This window comes from Felis catus, chromosome B3, assembly GCF_018350175.1.
Source record: "Felis catus isolate Fca126 chromosome B3, F.catus_Fca126_mat1.0, whole genome shotgun sequence".
In the NCBI taxonomy this organism is placed as follows: Eukaryota; Metazoa; Chordata; class Mammalia; order Carnivora; family Felidae; genus Felis; species Felis catus.
In genome coordinates this window covers 47797215-47818903 of record NC_058373.1, presented here as the reverse complement: position 1 = coordinate 47818903, position 21689 = coordinate 47797215, and the positions used below count along the sequence as shown (strand labels likewise).

The 21689-nt window shown below is 35.5% G+C and overlaps 1 protein-coding gene across 18 annotated transcripts in view; it reads right to left on the bottom strand.

Moving 5' to 3' along the window:
- The window catches only part of ZNF280D (zinc finger protein 280D), a 327277-nt gene that overhangs the window by 124277 nt on the left and 181311 nt on the right, over positions 1-21689 (bottom strand). For 11 of the 18 annotated variants that reach the window (XM_045059261.1, XM_045059263.1, XM_045059254.1 and 8 more), the window contains 2 exons: positions 5473-5516; positions 2078-2224 (listed from right to left, as the gene is read on the bottom strand). In XM_045059261.1, coding sequence (XP_044915196.1) covers positions 2078-2213 — 136 coding nt within the window. In that variant the 5' untranslated portion in view covers positions 2214-2224; positions 5473-5516. Of the gene's footprint in view, positions 1-2077; positions 2225-5295; positions 5365-5472; positions 5517-10549; positions 10569-21689 lie in introns of those variants that run through there. The other 7 variants (XM_045059258.1, XM_011282887.4, XM_045059257.1 and 4 more) reach the window with 3 other exon arrangements.

Genomic DNA, 21689 nt, shown 5'->3' with positions numbered 1-21689 from the left:
GAATAAAACAGAAATCATGAACTGAAACAATCAAATAGATTCCCAGAAGAAGTATATAAGTTATCACTGATTTAAGAATACAGTTAATTTTGGGGTACCTGGTGACTCAGTCGGTTAAGTGTCCAACTTTAGCTCAGGTAATGATCTCATCAGTCCTGAGTTCGAGCCCTACATCGGGCTCTGTGTTGACAGCTCAGAGCCTGGAGACCATTTTGGATTCTGTGTCTCCCTCTCTGTCTTCCCCTCGCCCAGTTGTGCTCTGTCTCTCAAAAATTTTTGTCTCGGGGCCCCTGGGTGGCTCAGTTAGTTAAGGGGCCGACTTCGGCTCAGGTCATGATCTCATGGTCCGTCAGTTCGAGCCCCACATTGGGCTCTGTGCGGACAGCTCAGAGACTGGAGCCTGTTTCACATTCTGTGTCTCCCTCTCTCTCTGCCCCTCCCCTGTTCATGCTCTGTCTCTCTCTGTCTCAAAAATAAATAAATGTTAAAAAAATTTAAAAAAAATGTTTGTCTCTCAAAAATAAACATTAAAAAATATATATGATTAATTTTAAACATATAGATCTTTATCTACCAAAGAAACAAGATTACTAGCCTTGTTTTATAGAATAAGAATAAACTTTCTAATTGTAACTCAAAATCTAAAAGCCAGAAGTAAAAGATTAATAAATCTGACTACATATAAGTCAAACTTTCTAAAGTTTCTTTCATGGTAAAGAAAAGGTCCACATAATAAAAATCTTCCAAAAATATATGTATATGCAGTCTATAATTAGCATATGTATCTTTCTTTGAGTGATGACTCAGGATCCTACCACTCAAAATCAAACCTTATCCAACCTCCATATCCCACTCACACCTCTAGAAGCCTTGGAAGTGTTATTATAAGGGATCTCATTGGATTATCTGTAGCATTACTTTTGAGTTGTTTTTTTTTCAATGTATTTATTTTGAGAGAGACAGAGAAAGCCCAAGCTGGGGAGGGACATAGAGAGAATCCCAAGCAGGCTCCACGTTCAAAGCGGAGCCTGACACAGGGCTCGATCTCACAACCGTGAGATCATGTCTGAACCAAAATCAAGAGTCAGACACTTAACTGACTGAGACACCCAGCTGCCCCTACTCTGAAGAATTCTGAAAGGGAAAAACTAGCAGAGATTGCAGACTAAAACAACTTACAGTTTATCAGGGTATCTTATAACTTAAGGGGTTTCAAATCTACCAGTATACCTGAAGTCAATCTGAGCCTAATTTAACTTTCAGGGTCACTTGAAAGTTCCTGATTCTGACATGTGTGTTACCTCTGTAACTTCTAGATTTTTTGGTAATCAAGCTAAAATTGGAAGAGTGGGGATTTGCCAAAACCTGCTGGTCAGGAAAAGGTAAAAGCACAAACAGTACCAAACCTCATAAAAATTTCCTTTTTACCTCACAGTAAAAATAGAACCAGATCACATAAAATAACTCTATAAAGTAAAGGCCACACAAAAGTAGAGTTGTTTTCTGATAATGGCAATGCAGTACTGTATATCTAAGCACTACAAATGTCTTACAGAATACAAACCTGTTCAAACAACCTGACACCATTTTCATTCAGAAATTTAAGATTAAGTATTACTCCAACCATCAAAGAACTACTGGCTGAAGTCCTTTTTAGTGGCTGTATTCTACAAAACACAAGTTTGTACCCTCCTACCTAGCAGTTCTATATAAACACTTGACTCATATTCCACATACTAAAATATTTTATGGCTTATACCTTAACAACAATAAATTCATTTAAATTCTGCATCTTAACAGTCCAGAAGAGAATTTCTACTGGGGTCAATCTCCTTTTGGAAAGAATTATTCTAAAACTAATATACATTGTTCTAGTTGAATACTGTTATCAGTCATCCCTAATTGGTATAAATTCAACCTGACCTTAACCGTCATGTTTTCAGTAACAGAATTTGAGTTACTATTTTATAATATGGTAATATTCCAAGGAACTTATGTCCTTATAAAGCAGTTCACAAATTTTCCCATTAGAAACAATATTTTATAAAACTTGGCTTCACTAAAAGTAAATGCTTACTTGAAATTGCTGGTTTTGAACTTGATATCTCTCCAACAAAGATTGGCTCATCATCATCATCATCCTCAACCTCTTTTACTTTCTTCTGCCATGGTTCCAACTCTTCTTCTTCACATTCCATAAAGAGTTCTGCCATTTTTGAATTATCTAATTTCCAAAAGGAGAGAAGCAAACCTTATTTTCAAAAAGAAAAATACACTTTTAAAAATTCATAGTATATTTAAAATCTACTTTAATCACCCTAATAGCAATGTGACTTGATATTTGTAGATAGTGCATGGCAGCAAGTGAGAAACTCAGAGCTCACTCTCTAAGATACAAACGAATTTAGACAGATAATGGTTGACAGTAGTAGTTATTTAATGGAAAAGTCAAAATGAGTTCTAGTCATATGCCTGGAATATAATTTTATCTACAAAAGGACTGTACCTAACCATTATTGGGAGGAGGGGGGGATATTAACAAATGGGAAATAAACTAAGACTAGGAGGCATCTCCTGGGAGATATACTTAGTAAAACTAAACCAAATTCAGGAATTCTAGACACAAAGCAGTGATGAGATGCTAGACTAAAATAAGGGAACAAGGTGAGACTTATTCCATTCGGGGCAAATTAGACCATTTCTCACCTAAAGAAACAGACCAAAGAACATGCAGTAAATATGAACATACACCATCCTAGAAGTTCTGACCAAGAACAGAACTCCTACGAAGCATTTTAATACTTCACTCTTAAATATTAATGGACAATCAATAAGCACCAGAAAGTTTAGGAAAATCTCCTGTCTTTTAGAACAAATCAATAAAAAAGATAAAGAATCCTAAGGAAAAGAAATAATGCAGAGAGCAAGAAAAATATTAAAGAAAATACAATTTGCATCTTTAGAGATATTAGATAAGAAAGGATGTTATAAAAAGTAATATTCACAAAACAAAAAATAAGACTAAAAATATGATAGGAACTCCTGGGTGGGTCTGTCGGTTAGGCATTCCACTCTCGATTTCGGCTCTGGTCATGATCTAGCAGTTCCTGGGATTGAGCCCTGAGCTGGACTTTGCACTCATGACCTGCGCGGAAATCAAGAGATGGACGCTTAACCAACTGAGCCATGCAAGCGTCCCTGGACTATCTGACTTTTTAAACTATCTGCATATATTGATTGCTTTAAGCTAAGATGGAGAAAAAAGAAGAGGAGAAGAGGGGAAGAGGGGAAAGAAGAGAAACAGTACTGAAGGCCTAAACTTATATCCCAACTAGATATAAGTGGTGCTTAACTGATACACAGAATAAGATGGGTAGTGGTCTACAAAACAAACAAACAAAAAAACCCTCCAGGGTTCTGGCTTTGACAATAATATATTTCATTTATCATTTAAATATAGTCATTTCTATAAATTGTATTTTTTTTCAACGTTTTTTATTTATTTTTGGGACAGAGAGAGACAGAGCATGAACGGGGGAGGGGCAGAGAGAGAGGGAGACACAGAATCGGAAACAGGCTCCAAGCTCCGAGCCATCAGCCCAGAGCCTGACGCGGGGCTCGAACTCCCGGACCGCGAGATCGTGACCTGGCTGAAGTCAGACGCTTAACCGACTGCGCCACCCAGGCGCCCCTAAATATAGTCATTTCTAAAGGTAATTTTTTATTATATTAAAGTAATGCCACTTCTACTTTTGACTCAAAATTAGGATAATGTTCTACCAGGTCTTAAAACATACTAACTGAAACAATTCTTTGATGGCATACAAAAGAAATACCTTATCAAATTAAGAACCATTATTTTATAAGTTTTTAAATTTTTTCCTTTCTATAAAAGTATGTCACAAATCATTTCCTGTCTTAACATTATTTAAATGTTAATAGTCCACCTACCAAAAAAAAGAAGGCCTTTCCATTTTCCCAAAGGTCATAAACATATTAATTGATACCTTTATTTTCTAAACTATAATGTTTTATTAACTACATAGAGTTCTTCAAGTAAAGTAACTAAAAATATTACTATATGTCCAAGACCAAACTGAACTCTTTGAGTGTATTTCTCTACACACTAGACAGGCAGTAAGCACATAGTATATAATAATCTATGGCTAGGAAACTAAGTGAAGTTAGGCAATGCCTAGCTTTTAAAAATTAGGGAAACTTGTAAATGGATAATAAAAGTTTCCAGTTAGTATATGTTATGGGCTAAATTGTGTTTCTCTAATATTCATGCATTAAAGTCCTCACCATTAGTACCTCACAATCTTAATGTGTTTGGAGACAGGGTCTTTAAGAGATAATGAAATGAAAATGAAGTTATCAGGGTGGGTGCTAATCCAGTATGACTGATGTCCTTAAAAGAAGAGATCATGAGGCGCCTGGGTGGCTTAGTCGGTTAAGCGGCCAACTTCGGCTCAGGTCATGATTTCACGGTCCGTGAGTTCGAGCCCCGCGTCAGGCTCTGTGCTGACAGAGCCTGGAGCCTGTTTCAGACTCTGTGTCCCCCTTCTCTCTGACGCCCCCCCCCCCCCCCGTTCATGCTCTGTCTCTCTCTGTCTCAAAAATAAATAAACGTTTAAAAAAAAAAAAAAAGAAGAGATCAGGACACGGATGAAGGACATGCTTAAAGGTAAAACCATCCAAAGACACAGGAAGCATATGGCCATCTCTAAGCCAAGGAGAGAGACGTGATACAGATCCTTCCCTTATGGCCCTCAAAAGGAATCAAACCTGCCAACACCTTGAACTTGTACTTCTAGACCCTAGAACTGTGAGAAATTCTGAAATAAAGTTCTGTTGTTTAAGCCATCCAGTCTATGATACTTCATTATGGAAGCCCAAGCAAACTAATACAGAAGACAAAGATCTTGTTCATTCTTCTTAACAGGGTAATGCCATTGTCAATATATTCAGGATACATTGTTGAGAAAAAAAATTTTTAAGACACATAACATCTTTACATTTTTATAAATAATTATATTTTTGTCTATGCATAGAAAAAATACAGGTAATTATATACACCAAACTAGCAGTTATCACTGAGCGTAAGAAAAAAACTTCATTTCTACTTTACTCACGTTTTAATTTACATCATTTTTTATGTGAGCATGTTACTCCAATAAATTTATGTTTTTCTGTCTTTAAGAAAGTGTGCCTACCCTTCCTTCTTTCTACTGAAGCAAATTTATCAGTACAAAAGCCACGTATACTATTATCAGTCGTGGCAGCAACACTTACTTTTTGGCTGAAAAGGGTTGTCGCCCATCAAGTTGCAGAGTTGACTTTCTGTAAATTGTCACCTGAGTACTGACACATGATATCAGTCAATTTTATGAGTCACTTTAATGCCAAATATTGAAACATGAAACTTGGGGTTCAGAAATTCTTGGATCTAATTTTGATCTCAAAACTCACCATGTGATTCCAGACAAGACAGCAATTTGTATCTGTTTTCCTTCCTATAAAATAAAGATACCTAGTATTAGAGTGGATCTCATTAAATTAAGTGCACACATATTTAATCTTTTTTCCTATAAAAAGCTCAATTTTTAAGTTTGATATGTCTGACTTTTACTTACAACTCACTTTACATAATTGGTTCATTCAAGAATTTAGTAATAAAAATGATAATTCTCTTAAGTACTTACTACTTGAAGAAGTCTGAATTATTAAAAATAATTTTTAATCTTTTTGTAAAAATGAGTAATCACCTCATAATGCATTGTTTTAGTAAGTCTGAATTTTGAAATGCTAAGTGACACTAATCTTTAACTGTTACTTATTCATGTTTCAGGTATAAGTGTAATTACTTCCAGAAGAAAACATAACTTTAAATAAATTGTATTTTTCTTATTTTTTACCAAAGAATTTAAAAAGAAAGAAATTAATTAGATATATTTCAGTGTAGATTAATTCATCCAAAAATAACTACTCATTGGGGCACCTGGCTGGGTCAGTCACAAGAGCATGTGACCCTTGATCTCAGGGTTGTGGGTTCAAGCCCCAAGTTGGATGTAGAGATTACTTAAAAAAATAAATAAACTTGGGGCGCCTGGGTGGCTCAGTCGGTTAAGCGTCCAACTTCAGCTCGGGTCATGATCTCATGGTTCGTGGGTTTGAGCCCCACATCGGGCTCTGTGCTGACAGCTCAGAGCCTGGAGCCTGTTTCAGATTCTGTGTCTCCCTCTCTCTATGCCCCTCCCCAACTCATGTTCTGTCTCCCTCTGTCTCAAAAATAAATAAACATCAAAAAGTAAATAAATAAATAAATAAAATAAACTTAAAAAACATAAGTACTCATAGCCTTCATTTTTTTTAAGTGTATTTATTTTTGAAAAAGAGAGCACAAGTGAGGGTGAGACAGAGGGAGAGAGAGAGAGAATTGCACGCAGGCTCCACACTGCCAGCGCAGAGCCCAACGTGAGGTTTGAACTCAGAATGATGAGATCATCACCTGAGCTGAAATCAAGAGTCAGACACTTAACCAACTGAGCCACCCAGGCACCCCTTAATTCAGTTAAATAGTTATAGCTTATCTCTAAACAGTATCAGTATTACAAATATGTCAAGGAAATATATACATAACAATTTTTGCTCATGTTAAGAACCTACTGTTACCAAGAATACAGAATATTTTTTAAGTGCCACAATTACACAGCTTATGAGACTCATATATATTTTTTATTTGAGTAGTTATAATCATATTGGGTCATACATAATGGTTATATTAAATATTACATAGTTGACACATAGATATTTTGCTAAGTGACCATACAAATATCTCTTACCAAAATTCTGTAATTAGTATTCAATTTACAAATATTCAATTAATGAATGACTTGTCTATATGAATAAGACATCCAGTGCCTATTATGACAGAGATGACTTTAAGATAACCTACTTCAAAAGCCTGAGGACCATAGTAGCCTACTATAAAAAGTTGGAAGTCCTCAGATGAAACTTGAATCATAAATTCAGCCTGAAGCTGCCCTGTGATGTACAGTAGCCACTAGCCACATGTGACAATTTAAGTTTAAATTAATTAAAATTAAATAAAATGTAAAATTCAGTTTCTCAGTTTTACTAGCCACATGTCAAATGCTCAAGGCCACATGTGGCTGGTCGCTACTATATCGGACAGTGCAGCTACAGAACCTTACAATTGGACAACACTGGACTAACAAATCATTGCCATATTTTGTTCCGTTAATGAACAAACACTTTCATGGATTCTTTTGTCATCTCAGCCACTGAAGCATGCCAAAACTATCAGGTCACACTGCAGAATTTTGGTGGTAAGGCATGGAATTCTATGAAGGATTAAGTCAGCTGTCACTGAAGTGGAATATCCAGCAAAGATATGCAGTATGGATCTCAAAGTTCCAAAACATTTCTAATAGCTTCTACAGCTCAGACTTAGCCCCAAAATAGCCAGAAAAAAGAGAATACTCTACTTCAGCTACAGACTCATTCCATGCCAAGTAATACACTTGTTTCTATGAAGAAAAAAATGAATTCCAATTAACTGACTTATCAAAGACTGTTTAGAAAATGATTCATTCACTGTTGGGAGACTGCTTATATAAATAATTTTAATTCCTATTTCACTATTTTTTGTTTCAGCTTTTATATATCCAAAATTAAGCTATTATCTTAAATAATTTTTTCTACAAATTTAAAAAAATCAGTAAAAATGTAGGTCTACATTCTTAATTGAAAAATTTGTTTTTAGCCACTGATAGCTGTCACCTGATGCAATGTCACTGTGTTGAATGAAAGTAAGGCATTTGATCTGGTACATAAGCACACAGTATGACACAGGTGTGCTATGTACTAGATATAGTTCAATTTACTTTCTGATAAAAGATTAATTCCACAAACTCCAACTGTAGAGTAGAGTCTGCACATTAAAAAAGAGCATTAGGCTAAAAGCCAGAAGAGGCAAGTTTTAGCCCCCAGCACTACTACAACCTGCAGTCAAATCACCTTGTAATTTTGGGTTTCAGTTCTTAGTTCAACTAATAATCTCTATGGCTTAATTCAGCTCTCTACTCTGCTGTATACTGTGTACTTTGAACATTTATTAACAGTAAACAGTAAAACATGGTGAAGAATGAATGCCACATTCAAATTCTGACTCAACCATTTATTATCTGTACAACCTTGGGCAAATTACTCTCTGTGCCTTGCTTTACTTTATACATGCAACTTATTTCATGAAGTTACAGTGAAGATCAAATTAGATAACACACATAAAGTACAAAGCTCTCTGCCTGGCACACAGAAATCATTCAATAAATCTTAACCATTTTTAACTCTTGGCTTAATCACATTCTGAAAAACTCTAAGAACAGATTACAATTTTGTTATTACACTAGAATTTTCAAGATATCAGCTGAGCATTTAGAAATTATTTTGTTTTTAGATCTTTATTACATTATTTCTTTCACACGATGAAATGGTAGCTTTATAAGTATACCTTCTAGAATGCAGCTGTCAAATCTATCCTACCATATTTTCATCTTTTTAAGAAAGAAACATTTATAAACTAGTGAAAACACACATAACAATTTTAAACCCTCATATAAACATAACACACATACCTACAATTCATCAATACTGTTAAAATATATACTACCTGTCTCATAGGTTAAAACAGTATCTAATTAAAAAATACCAATATATAAAAATTAACATTACGATAAAATACCTGATATCATATCCATTAAAAAACACTTTCATTTTACATGCAACACTGTATTTTAATTTCTAAAAAAAAAATCATTTTAAAAATGAGTAAGGGGAACCTGGCGGCTCAGTCAGTTACACATCTGGCTTCGGCTTAGGTCATGATCTCATGGTGAGTTCGAGCCCCACCTGCGTGGGGTACTCTGCCTCTCTCTCTGCTCCCCACCTCCCACACTCTCAAAAGCAAAGAAACAAACAAACAAACAGTAAAACCCTTAAAAAAAAAAATGAGTAGGTACCAAGTTAAATAAAAAAAAGAATGTGAGGAATACGGTGAATGGTTAAGTTTTCTATCTCCCCAGACCCCAAAAGTCAGTTATTCAATAAAATAACCCGAGAAACCACATCATAAAATTAATGCTTTCTTCTCATCATAAAAGTAATGTTTTAATAGGGAGTTTGCATTCCTAATCAAGAAATTAGCAACAGTAAAACCAGATAGAATTAACATAAAAGGGAAAATACAAAACCAAAATATAATGATTTTAAATAATAAAAATTTGTATTCAAAATAAGTACAGCATATATATGTTCAACCAACTCATAAATTTTGTCTAAGATTAACAAGCTAGCTGTAATCAAAACCACACTGAGATATCACCTCACGCCAGTCAGAGCGGCTAAAATGAACAAATCAGGAGACTATAGATGCTGGAGAGGATGTGGAGAAATGGGAACCCTTTTGCACTGTTGGTGGGAATGCAAACTGGTGCAGCCACTCTGGAAAACAGTGCGGAGATTCCTCAAAAAATTAAAAATAGATCTACCCTATGACCCAGCAATAGCACTGCTAGGAAATTTACCCAAGGGATACAGGAGTGCTGATGCATAGGGGCACTTGTATCCCAATGTTTATAGCAGCACTCTCAACAATAGCCAAATTATGGAAAGAACCTAAATGTCCATCAACTGATGAATGGATAAAGAAGTTGTGGTTTATATACACAATGGAATAGTACTTGGCAATGAGAAAGAATGAAATATGGCCTTTTATAGCAACGTGGATAGAACTGGAGAGTGTTATGCTAAGTGAAATAAGTCATACAGAGAAAGACAGATACCATATGTTTTTACTCTTATGTGGATCCTGAGAAACGTGACAGAAGACCATGGGGGAGGAGAAGGGGATAAAAAAAGAGAGGGAGGGAGGAAAACTATAAGAGACTCTTAAAGACTGAGAATAAACTGAGGGTTGATGGGGGGTGGGAGGGTGGGGAAAGTGGGTGATGGGCACTGAGGAGGGCACCTGTTGGGATGAGCACTGGGTGTTGTATGGAAACCAATTTGACAATAAATTTTATAAAAAAAAAAAAAGCTAGCTGTAAGAAACACTAATAAACCTTTAACAATTTTACTTATGTACTTGGAAGTGTTTTTCAGTGGAGTAATTTGGATGACACAGGGTCACTGGTACACTGTTCAGAAAAGTTTGATCTGTCACTCTTTCCTCCTCACAAATTTCCCAAAAAATCAAGTATTCAAATCATTCCACTGACTTTAAAGCTTTGGTTTATGTTCTATTTCATTTTATAAACAATTCTTAGTCTTTATCACTAATAGCATACTGAAATGGAGGTCTATATTTTTAGAATTCTAATCCCAAATGAATAGAGCTTTAAGGATTCAAAGTGTGTTCTTAACTATGAGTAGCAATCTATTATTTCCAACCCTTGTTTTGTGATCTCTCAAGAATTTCCAACTATCTCAAGGAGATTACAAAAAAACTCATTTTAATGTTCATTACCTTAAAAGCATACACAATCTTTTGAGGACAGAGAGTCGTTTTAAAAATTTCATTTTATAGCACCTTAATATCCATCACCTATTGATTCCACTGTGGAAATTAATTGTAACAAGGTTAGAAAACAGAGAATGATGTCTACCTTGGCATACATCACACAAATACAAACCTTAAAGCGTAAGCAATAAACCCTATATAATTGAAAAAGACCCACAAGTGAAATCTGATTTCATAAAATTCAGATGTTTAAATATGAGATTTTATAAAGAAATTAACTTAGTAAATTTATTTACTAACATTAAGCAGATGAAACAAAATTTTAAATCAGTATTTTCTCCTTTTATGCCTATTTTTTAAAATGCTTTATTGTTAGAAAACTAAGTACCTTTTTGTAGAATCAGTCCAGTTTATCAGTTACTGTTAAAAACCACAGACTTATTTCTGAAAAAGGTACATTTCAATCACATAAAATGTACAATCAGAAACATCTGACCACTAGCAACTAAAATACTACAGACAAAATACTGAGAGATCATAGAAACTTTAGAAGCTATGTCATCAAATTTTAACCAATTTCTGAAAGACTGTTATTTTTATTTTAAGTAGAATAATGTCTTTTGAAAATGGTCACTCCAAGTATATGAGAAAAGGTCTCCATAAGGGGAGAATATGGATACACTATTTTATTTTTTAAATAAACCAAATATTTCAAATGTCATTTTAAAAAAGGGTTATACATGCAGGAATCTTAACAGTGAACAAACAAAGAGAGAATGGAAAGGGTTGGGACTCAGCCTTGGCTGGAGTTCCAGGAAAGGAAAGGACTGGAGGGGAGGGGAGGGGAGGGGAGGGGAGGGGAGGGGAGGGGAGGGGAGAGGAGGGGAAGGGAAGGGAGGATTCCATGCAGAAGAAATAACATGTGGAAAAGATCTATGACACAGCAAATATGAAAAACAGAAAAGAAACCAGTGTGAGTGGAAAAGAAAATCAAGGGGTATATGGTAGAAGGTAAGACAGAAGTCAAACAACCGCAGCATCCTAGAGATCATATTAGGAATCTTGTCCGTAATCTAAGAGCAATGGAAAGCCAAAAAGGGGATTTTAAACAAGAACTGGTATAATCAGATTTGTAATACAGGGTCAAAATAACAGAATTTGAGTCTAAAATCAAAGAGACGGTAGTTTTATTCTATTCTGTCCTAATCATCCCCACTTGGAATACAGTGAGTATACTGGCTAGGATGCTTTCACCTATAAGTAACAGAAAACCCAATTCAAATTGGCTTATGCAAAAGAGAATTTTTAGCTCATTTACAGAACTAAATACAGGTGCAATTTAAACAATGATTTACAAAGTTGGCTTTTCTATCTCTGTTCCTTGACTTCACTTCCTCTATGTTGTTTCTACCTTCAGAAGAGGTTTCCCACTATGAATGACTCCAACTTAACACCTTCCAAGATTCAAGTCCAAGACTCTAATATAGAGGGTTAGCTCTGATTGGAGTTGACTGGTTTGACTGGTTTAAGACATATGCCCTTCCTGAAGCCAATCACTATTGCTAAGGACTTGTAATAGGTTTAGTCCTAGATCACATACTACCCCTGGAACCAGAGGCACAACAACAACAACAACTAAGATAAAAATTGGTTCCCCAAAGGAAAATTAAGGTATCTGTTACCAAAATAAAGGGGAATGAATGTTAGGTAACAAAAACAACAGATGTCCATTATAAGGAATTAGTATTAGCACTTTGTCTAGGTCAAAGGACTAAAGATATTTAACCTAGGAAACATGAGACTGTGGGGCAGGGGTGGTAGAAAAGAAAGCTATTTACAGGTATTTTAAGTTTGTCATGAGAAAGAAGGAAAAGAGTAGGTCTTGTTCTTTCTAGCTCAAGTGATAATAATAACAATATTAGTAATATTTACTTGTTTTGAATAAACAAGAATTTCATTCCTAGTGTTCAGCTTCAACACAACTACTTAATTTATTACACACTATTATGTTATCACAATTACAAATTATGTTACTAATAATAACAATTTATCATTACCATAAGCTAACATTAATTAAATGCACACATTATTTTGTCTATTCCTCAAGAAACTCTATGAGGCAGATACTATTATCATCCTCACTTCACAACTGTAGAAACTGAATTATTGAGGTTAAGTACCTTGCCCAAAGCAACACTATTAAGAGTAGAGCAAGGATTCAAATCTAGACACTTAAAATATCACAGATTCCAGCCATACACTACTTGCCTCCACCAGGAACAAGACCAAAATTACAGGGAGGCAGATTTCATCTCAACACAAGAACAGAACAATTCATGGTTAAATATCAGGAAATGAGACGAACTCAAGGTGTGATAGATCACCAAACAAAAATATGAAAAATTCAAGCATTATGTAATCGAAATGGTCACTTTCCAACATCCCCAAGGATCCTTCCAACCCTAATATAAACATACCCATCTGGCATAGATATGAAAATGTAAATTTTTGCCTAGACAAAGGGGATTTATTATTTCAGTGAATGCTGAATTATGAAAAGCCAATTTGGTATTATGAAAAGTCTTTCAGTAATCAAATCAACCATCCCCAAATATTTTCTAGAAACTCCAAGTTCAATATAATATATGAAGCAAATGGGTTGAAGTTCAACACTGAGGATAAATGAGGATAACTGAGGATAAAAGCAAGTAAATTCCTGAAGAATAAGTAATAGTTGATAATTTTAATTAAATAAGTTGAATTTTAATAAACCTGTTTGATGTCAACTCCCAATGATATCAAGATCTACTTCACAGACACGGATTCAGAGCAAAATCCCAAATATCAAATCATGATAAACCAGATTTCAGATTTTTAACATTTTTGTTCAGATTTTTAACATTTTTGATGACACAAAAATCTTTAAAGTAGTATCAATAAGTAGAAGGCCTATGCTTCAGCAGACTGCTTATAACTATAAATCAATCTAAATCAGCAGAGTCATTAAAAGCTTCTATGTGAAAGGAATCCTTCATAAAAAAGGGTATGAGGAATCTCTTTTTGTACCACCTCCATTTCATCCAAGTAAAATTTCTGCTAACCCTGATCCAGGCTGCAATCCATTTGCTCTACTTATCACCACCCATTCTGTCAGTCAAAACTAACCTAAGCACCATAGTACAGCTACTACCTTTTCTACTGCACACACTGTATTCTACTGACAATCTGGATAACCCTCCCCCGCTGCCAAAGCAAATTACCCTTTCTTCATTTACATTTTCCTTATCTTTCATCTATTTTAACTCAATTTCTTGAAACCTCCTCCTCAAATATTTTCTATATGCCAACAGACTGTTTATCTACCTGCTCCAATTTAACTCAATATTCTCCACATTTTCTTGCTCCTTAAATAGTACAAAATCAGGTTTTTCAGAGTTTAGTCGTCAGCCCTACACAAATTGTTACCTAAACAACAGATCTAATAAATTCCATTGTCTTAGGTTATCAGTTCTCAATAGCAGGGTACAAAATCATCAAATATTAACCTCCAACCTTGACTCCCCAACTCAGTTCCCGCCTATCATTTCCTAACTGCTAAAAACTACTATCTGGGTATTTAAACTCACCTCAAACTCAGTATTTCCAAACTGAACATAACTTCTCCACAAAAATTAGTCCTACTTCATGATTCATAACAGCCAAGAAGTGAAAACAAGCCAAATGTTCATCAACTGATGAATGAACAAAATATGATGTATCCATACAATGGAGTATTACTCAGGAATAAAAAATGAAGTACTGGTACATGCTACATGGATGAACCTTGAGAACTTTATGCTAAGTGAAAGAAGTCAGTCACATACTGTTTGATTCCATTAATATCAAATGTCCAGAACAGGCAAATCCAGAGACAGAAATTAGATCAGTGGTTGCCAGGACCTGTGGAGTGGGGAGAGGCAGCTTAACAGTACCATTACCTGAAAGTTAATGGTCTGAAAGCTGAAAATACTACCTTAAGATTAGACGATTTTGATGATTGTATAACACCATGAATGTACTAAATGCCACTAAATTGTATACTTTAAAATAATTTAAATGATGAATTTAATGTTATGTTAACCTGACCTCAGTTTATAAAAATTAGTTCTACTTCTCTTCTTCCACCAATAAAACTGTCATCCTTCTGATCTTGAGTCCTTAAAAGTGTTTCTCAATATTCCCCTCTTTTATTCATCATACCTAATCAATCAATTCCCCAGTCCTATATAGTCTTCCTTCAAAATATTTTCTACAACCACCCTTGATTTTCGATTCACTACATACTTGTTCAGGCACTTAGAACCTCACATCCATAGTAAGATTTACCGTGTAAGATTCACTTTATATCAGCCTCTCAGCATCCAGATCTATATGATTTCATCCATTTAACATAGAACCACCAAATTAACAATGTCACAAAAAAATGTTTTCATTGTGTCATTTATCAGTTCCAAACTCCTCAGTAACACTCCACCAATCCATGCAGAGCTCGGTTATCCTAGTGCCAGAAGCTTCTAGAATCCAGTGAGGTACAGAACAGGCCAAATGTTTTAGAAACTGTCATTTCCACCAGTGGTTGTTGCTGCCAGGCTGCAAGGCTAGTCCTATACTATCTAGCTTAAGCAAACAACATGCAATCCTGAGATTACAGGGCTGAGGTTTGAATTAGGTAAGACCAAGGCATCATAGCCTACAAAATTAACATACAGCATTAGGCATCCAGTAAGTATTACAATAAATGAAATGCACTTTTTGAGATTCAATTCCTTCATCTGTAAAGGGCATATGATGATAATACCATCCATCTCAAAGAAGCATTTATTTTAAAGATAAAATATGATGTATAAATTTACTTTATAATATATAAAATACCACAATAAAAGATTGGAAACACATCTCTTGTGTTACAACTCCTCAAATAAACACAAATACTAACAATGTAGTGTCAAAAAAGTAAGGCCAATTTTCTTATTTACTTTTTCTCTATTCAACAAAGTTGAGAGTTCTATTACTTATTTTTAATCCTAGAACTTAATAAAGCCATTTTGTTTATGAGGGCCTTCCCATCAGCAATCAACAATCCTGTATAAAGTCAGATAATCTTAAACCTTAAATGGAAAAAGCAAAATAAGTAAACAAAGTAGGAGATAGGGATTACCTATACCTAAAACACTCAGACCCCTCCCAAGAGCTTTAGGCTTCCCTTCTCAAACTTGCCAAAGGTAACAATTACCCACAAAATAAGGAAAACACAGGGGTAAAGCCTAGAAGCAACGAATATATTATTTCATAGACTAATGATCTTTGCTTTGTTTAATAGCCCTCAACTGAAAGACATGCAAGTAGCGGTCATGCTAAAGAAATCCCAAACCTGGCAAAAAAAAAAAAAAAAGTGTGTGTCTAATTAATTTCTAAGGATGGAATCTTAGAAGTCCACAAACCCCAACCTGAAATATTCAAGATATATTAATTTACTTAAAAATGACTACAATAGGGGTGCTCGGGTGGCTCAGTTGGTTAAGCATTCGTCTCTTGATTTTGGCTCATGTTGTGATCTCATGGTTCACGAGACTGGGCCCCACTTCAGGCTAGCAATGGGCATGCATCCTGGTTAAGATTCTATCTCCCTCTCCCTCTGCCCCTCCCCTGAACATATGTGGGGTCTCTCCCTTAAAAAATAAAAGAGAAAAGAAGAGAAGAGAAGAGAAGAGAAGAGAAGAGAAGAGAAGAGAAGAGAAGAGAAGAGAAGAGAAAAAAGAAAAACTTCTAAAAATGATTATAATAAACCCATTACATATTAATATAAATATTTATGTGAAAAGTACTTCCCAAAACAAAATATTTAGAGAGGGGTGGCATTGTTTTATATTTTTGCAAAACCCATTAATATCTGCCTTAATAAAGACAGCTGTATTTTCTTATCTGCTTCTACATTTAATCTGTTGCACTACATCGTTCGGTTGAAAAATCCAGCCTCACAAGATACGTAGGCGGTAGAGAGAGGATCTTGTATAACCCTTGAAAGCACCTCAGGTCCCCAAGACCATGGTTAGAGAACTGCTACACTACATTAAACAAGTCAAAGCCTTTGTTTAAAAAAGAAAGCTAAATTAGAGCTGACCAAAAATTTGGTATATACCAATGCCAAGGAGTAAAGTCACAATTTTAAATAGTTAGGGAATATTAAAGTGATGAGCACAACATTAAGAAAAAGCATTTATTAAGCAGTAATTATGTATAAAGCATTGTATTTAAAAACACAAAGATGTAAAATGATACAACATCATTCCAAAAAATCAGTGTTCATCATCATATAATAAACCAGAAAAGCAGAAATGCTTGCAATGAAAAATAATTGAAATAAGAAACATTTTTTATTTAATCCAGTTCGCCAAAGGGCCTAAATATTACACCCTGATTCTACAGGGTTTCAGTTAATCATTTTTTACTATAGAGGAGCTCTGAAGGTAAAGTTGGGAAGTAATGGAAGAAAAAATGCTAACAACAAAAATATTGTGGAACAGAAACGTCAAGGAATAACTTTTTAAGTACTACCTGCATTCATTAGAGATGGAGTGCAAACTGCTGAAAAACCTATCATGGCAGTAGATGGAGAGGCAGGCAGGTTTAATGTGTTAGAAAGGGGGCACTTTATAAATCTGAAGGTCCAAATTAACCATTAACCTTTAATATACTATCAGAATCCACAGAAACAATTTTAGTTTATTTTCTTTCTCGGGTAGTTCTAGTTGTAAAGATTGACATTTTATGGCTTTTATTGTTTCCTAGAAATCTTCAAACAACATCTTATTACTTTTAAACAGAATAAAACTCATTGTATTTGACAATTACTATGTGGGTCTACAGGATCCTTTTATAAATCTAAGATACATTATGCGATCATAGTGATTTCATTCTTCTTACATCTTGAAATAATTTGCTAATTCCATCATTCTGGGTATTATTTCACCACTGATAAACAAATATTCCCACCTATGCTTACAAAAGAAAATTATAAATGAGAAAACATAAGAACAATTTAATTGCCTAGAAGAATAATGCAACAGTTAAGTAAATCATCATCTTTCACTTTTCTTATCTTTCAGTTTTCTTATTGTTTTGCACAAAATATTGCATGAACTTTCCAAAAGATGACTGAAGACATTATCTTTGTAATCTGTGTCGAAAAGAAAAACTTTACTTCTACCCTTTTATGTTGTTGTACCTGAGGACCCATGAACTAAACTAACAAAAAAAAACAGATTAACAGGAGAAAAAGCACAAAATTTTTATTAACATTTACACACACAGGAATTCACAGAAAAGAAGTAAAACTCAAAGAAGTGGTTAAATTCAAGGTCTCATATACCATTTTAACAAAGGAGAGGGGATTAGGGCTTTGAGAGACAATAAATCATGGGAAATAACTAGGAAATACATGGGAGGACTAATGGAAGATAAGGGTTATTTTCATTAGGTCTCTTTATGCAAACTCATCTTGGTATCAGCTCTCCATCTCAAAGTGATAAGAGTCACTCTTTCCTACTAAGGGGGCCCGGGGTGGGGGGAGGGGGATGTCTTCACAAAGGGATATTTATGTCTTGCTTTCAGGCAGGTAACAGGAGGACAGAAAACAATTTTTGCTTCTTTTAATTCCAAACTGCTGTCCACTCAAAATAATCCTTAGCTCAAAGTGGCATATGTTAGCACAGCATACCCTGATCCTTTTCATATGCTTTTATTTTAGTCTTCCCTAAATACAGTTAAGAACTCAGAACTTTTTATTTTCTGCCCATTATGGGACAGAAGAAAACTGGCAGAGGACACATTTCACAATTATTAAATGAATCTGAAAATGAATGCAAAGATAGACAGCAAGCACCTTAGACTCTAATGATGAAAACAAGGCAATCTCAGACTAAATCTTGAGATGAGATTAACCTGATACAGTTCATAAATGGACAAATGTTAAATGCGGGTGTATATAATGATGACTAAAAGGAAATAGAAAATGTGGAAAATTTTTTTAATTCACTGGATTGGTTATGCTAACTGATATCTACAAATCCATAACTGAAAATATCTGGCAATTATGAAGCAAAGAAGATGGCCATCAATGCTTCAGCAAAATTAAGACTTATGAAAGGTTTCAAAAAATTCTTCAAGTATTGCATTTAATGATGCACATGCAAAAGAAAAAAAAAAGCCCCAGAATGATAAGAACTTATCAGAAGTATTTGAAATCTCAAATCAGTATTTACAAGATAAATACACTCCAAGTTCATTCATGTATGACAGTTGACCAGTAGTTAGTTACATTCAAACAATGTTGCCCATTTCAGGTACACATACTTTCAAACCCTGAAAAACATTTACTAAAAATCTGGGCAACACAGGACAGTGAATCATCCTAAGCTTGAAAGATGCAGATCTACACAGATTCAGAAAAGGGTGGGAGCAGAACCAAGAGTAATAGAAAAATCACAAGAATGGACAAAAGAATTTTAAAATTCTGTCAGAAATACAACATGTGACAAAATTTTTCTAAGTTTGGAACTAGGTTAGTATTATTATCCAACAAGAAATTTTCTTGATTTGGCAATATCAGGAAGAACATGGTTGAACTTCTATGAATTTTCACAAATAGGACATAAGAAAAAGTCAACTGCACATAATCTGGGCTTTATACCTATTTGATGACTCTTAACTATCCTACAAAAAACTAGTTTTTTTCTCAGCTCAATGCATTCTCAAGCATAAAGGAATTCAAAAACCCTTGCATAAATTAACATGAAGAGAGATGTATTATAAAAGGACTACGTGAGAGGTAGATATGCTCATTAAGAGGGTTAGAACTTATATTTGCAAAGGAATGACTTGAAAATGATAACCTATGACTGACAATAGTGCAGGGAATTCTTTCAGTGTATGGGGAAAGCTTCAATTACAAAACCATAAATTGCCAAGAAAAATATTTCTCATGCAACTAGGAAAAGAACTTGCAGAAACAAGGAATTTTGTCTAACCCTTCAACCACAACATTCTTTTGCACAGGTCTCAAAGTGGGAATAAAGGAAGATACTCTTCGTGTGCATGCCAAAATTTTTAAAACGTGCATATCCATTGTAGTATGTGGCATATAATTAAATGCATAAAATATATATGTACAGAAGGTACAATTTAAACCTAACGAAGAGTAAACTATCAGTAAAATACAGAATGTGGGTTATTTTACAGGACTACTGGTAGCCTGGTCTCAAAGGTCAGTGTCATTCAAAAATAAAGAAGAGGGAACTACACTAAATTAAAAGAAACTAACACAAACAAATGTAATGCATGACTGGATACCGGTTCCAAAATAAATCACTAAACAGAACATTTGGGGGACAATAGGAGAAATGTGAATACGTACTGTATATATATATATATATATATATATATATATATATATTAGATTGCAGGGATTATTCTTAACTTTAAGTGTGCTTATGGTATTGTTTATATGGAAAATTGGCCTTATTTTTATGACACACAGATAGACACATCCATCCACAGTACTTAGGTGTGAATTGTGGTATTTGCAGTGTGCTCTGAAAATGTTCACCAGAAAGAATTTAAGATAGGTACTTAAAGCAAATGTGACAAAGTGGCAACACTGTTTAAACTAGGTGGTAGGTTATATGTGTCCAAACAGACTATTCAACTTTTCAATATGTTTGGGGAAAAAAATAACATCAAAACTTAATAAAAAGTTGAAAAACTAAGAAATGAAGTCTAAAAAACAAAAATGTAAAAGAAGGAGCAACTGAATATTTCTTAAATTTTGTAGGTGAGCCTCCTTGCTTCTCCTCACTCACCTTATTCCCACAGACAAAAAAAGAAATATAATATAGTGAATTGCGCACTGAGGTATCAGAAGACCTAAGGTTCTAGAAATGGTTCTATCACTCCTTAGCCATGACCTCATTAAAGATGTCTCCCTGAGGCCGTCTCCTGATCTTCAAGATGGTGCCATAAACACAGACCAGTGCAAAAGGGGTCTTCGGGTACAAACAGATTGTACCAATGGCAGATACAACTGCAAGATAACAGTTGTAACGGTATTTATACTGATGTTTCGAAACATCAAGAGCAAAGCAGCCGTAACAATTCTCTAAGCAAACCAGTGCCTTCCTTGGCACAGCAAGTTTCCGCTTAGGCAGCCTAAGTTGCCACTAATCCCCCGAAAGCAGGACTTCTCACAAATGCTAAGAGGGGGCTTTTGTACTTTAAAACTCTACTCCGAGGCTTCAATTTTATGCTTAATGGCACTAAAAGATGTCAAATTCTTAAGACCCAGTCCAAATCTCAAAACAATAAAGTTTAAGTCCACAGAATTTTTAAAAAACCAATCTTTGCAAACAAAGAGAAACCCTTGGACCAAGGTCTCCCGTGCTTGCAGAAGCGGGTCCGCTTTGACGTTTCTCCTCTCTAGCAGATTTCTCCTTAAAAGCCTTCAAACTTGACGTAAGTTGGGAAGAACTTCCATCTCTAGAGCAAGATAAAACCTCAGAGTGAGCTCATTCTTTATGTCTCATTAAGTGAAACCTGAAAGCACGGTCAGTAAATTGTGTACCCAACTCCACGTTTCTCCTCAGGGCCCTTCTGCAGACAATAACGGGACTTCAAGGGCAGAGCAGGGAAAGTCCCTTTGACAAGAATGAGGGTGTGAGCGTGGAATGACTGGTCACCTGGGGGCGAGGGGTAGGGCAGCAGACAGGGGCCCTAGGGCCCTGGACGCCTGGAAGTTCGGGACCCCCTTTGGTCTCTGTCTACCACTTTAGAGACTCCAGGGAGCGTCGTTGTGAAGGAGGCATGGGTCCCCGCCAAACATCGGCACAAAATGTACGGCGGCGGACCAAAGGGAGTAGTCTCCAGAGGAGAGCCAAACCCAGGCTGGGGCAAACAGGCGCACAGGCCTTGGAAGGCGAGATGGAGGAGGCGGTGGAGGAGGCGGAGGAGGAGACGGAGGAAGAAGCGGCGAAGGCCTGCGCGGCCCCGGCCTGCCGCACCGAGCCGTCTGCCGCGTCGCGCCGGGATCCCTCCCCCGCCGGGGCCGGCGCAAGAT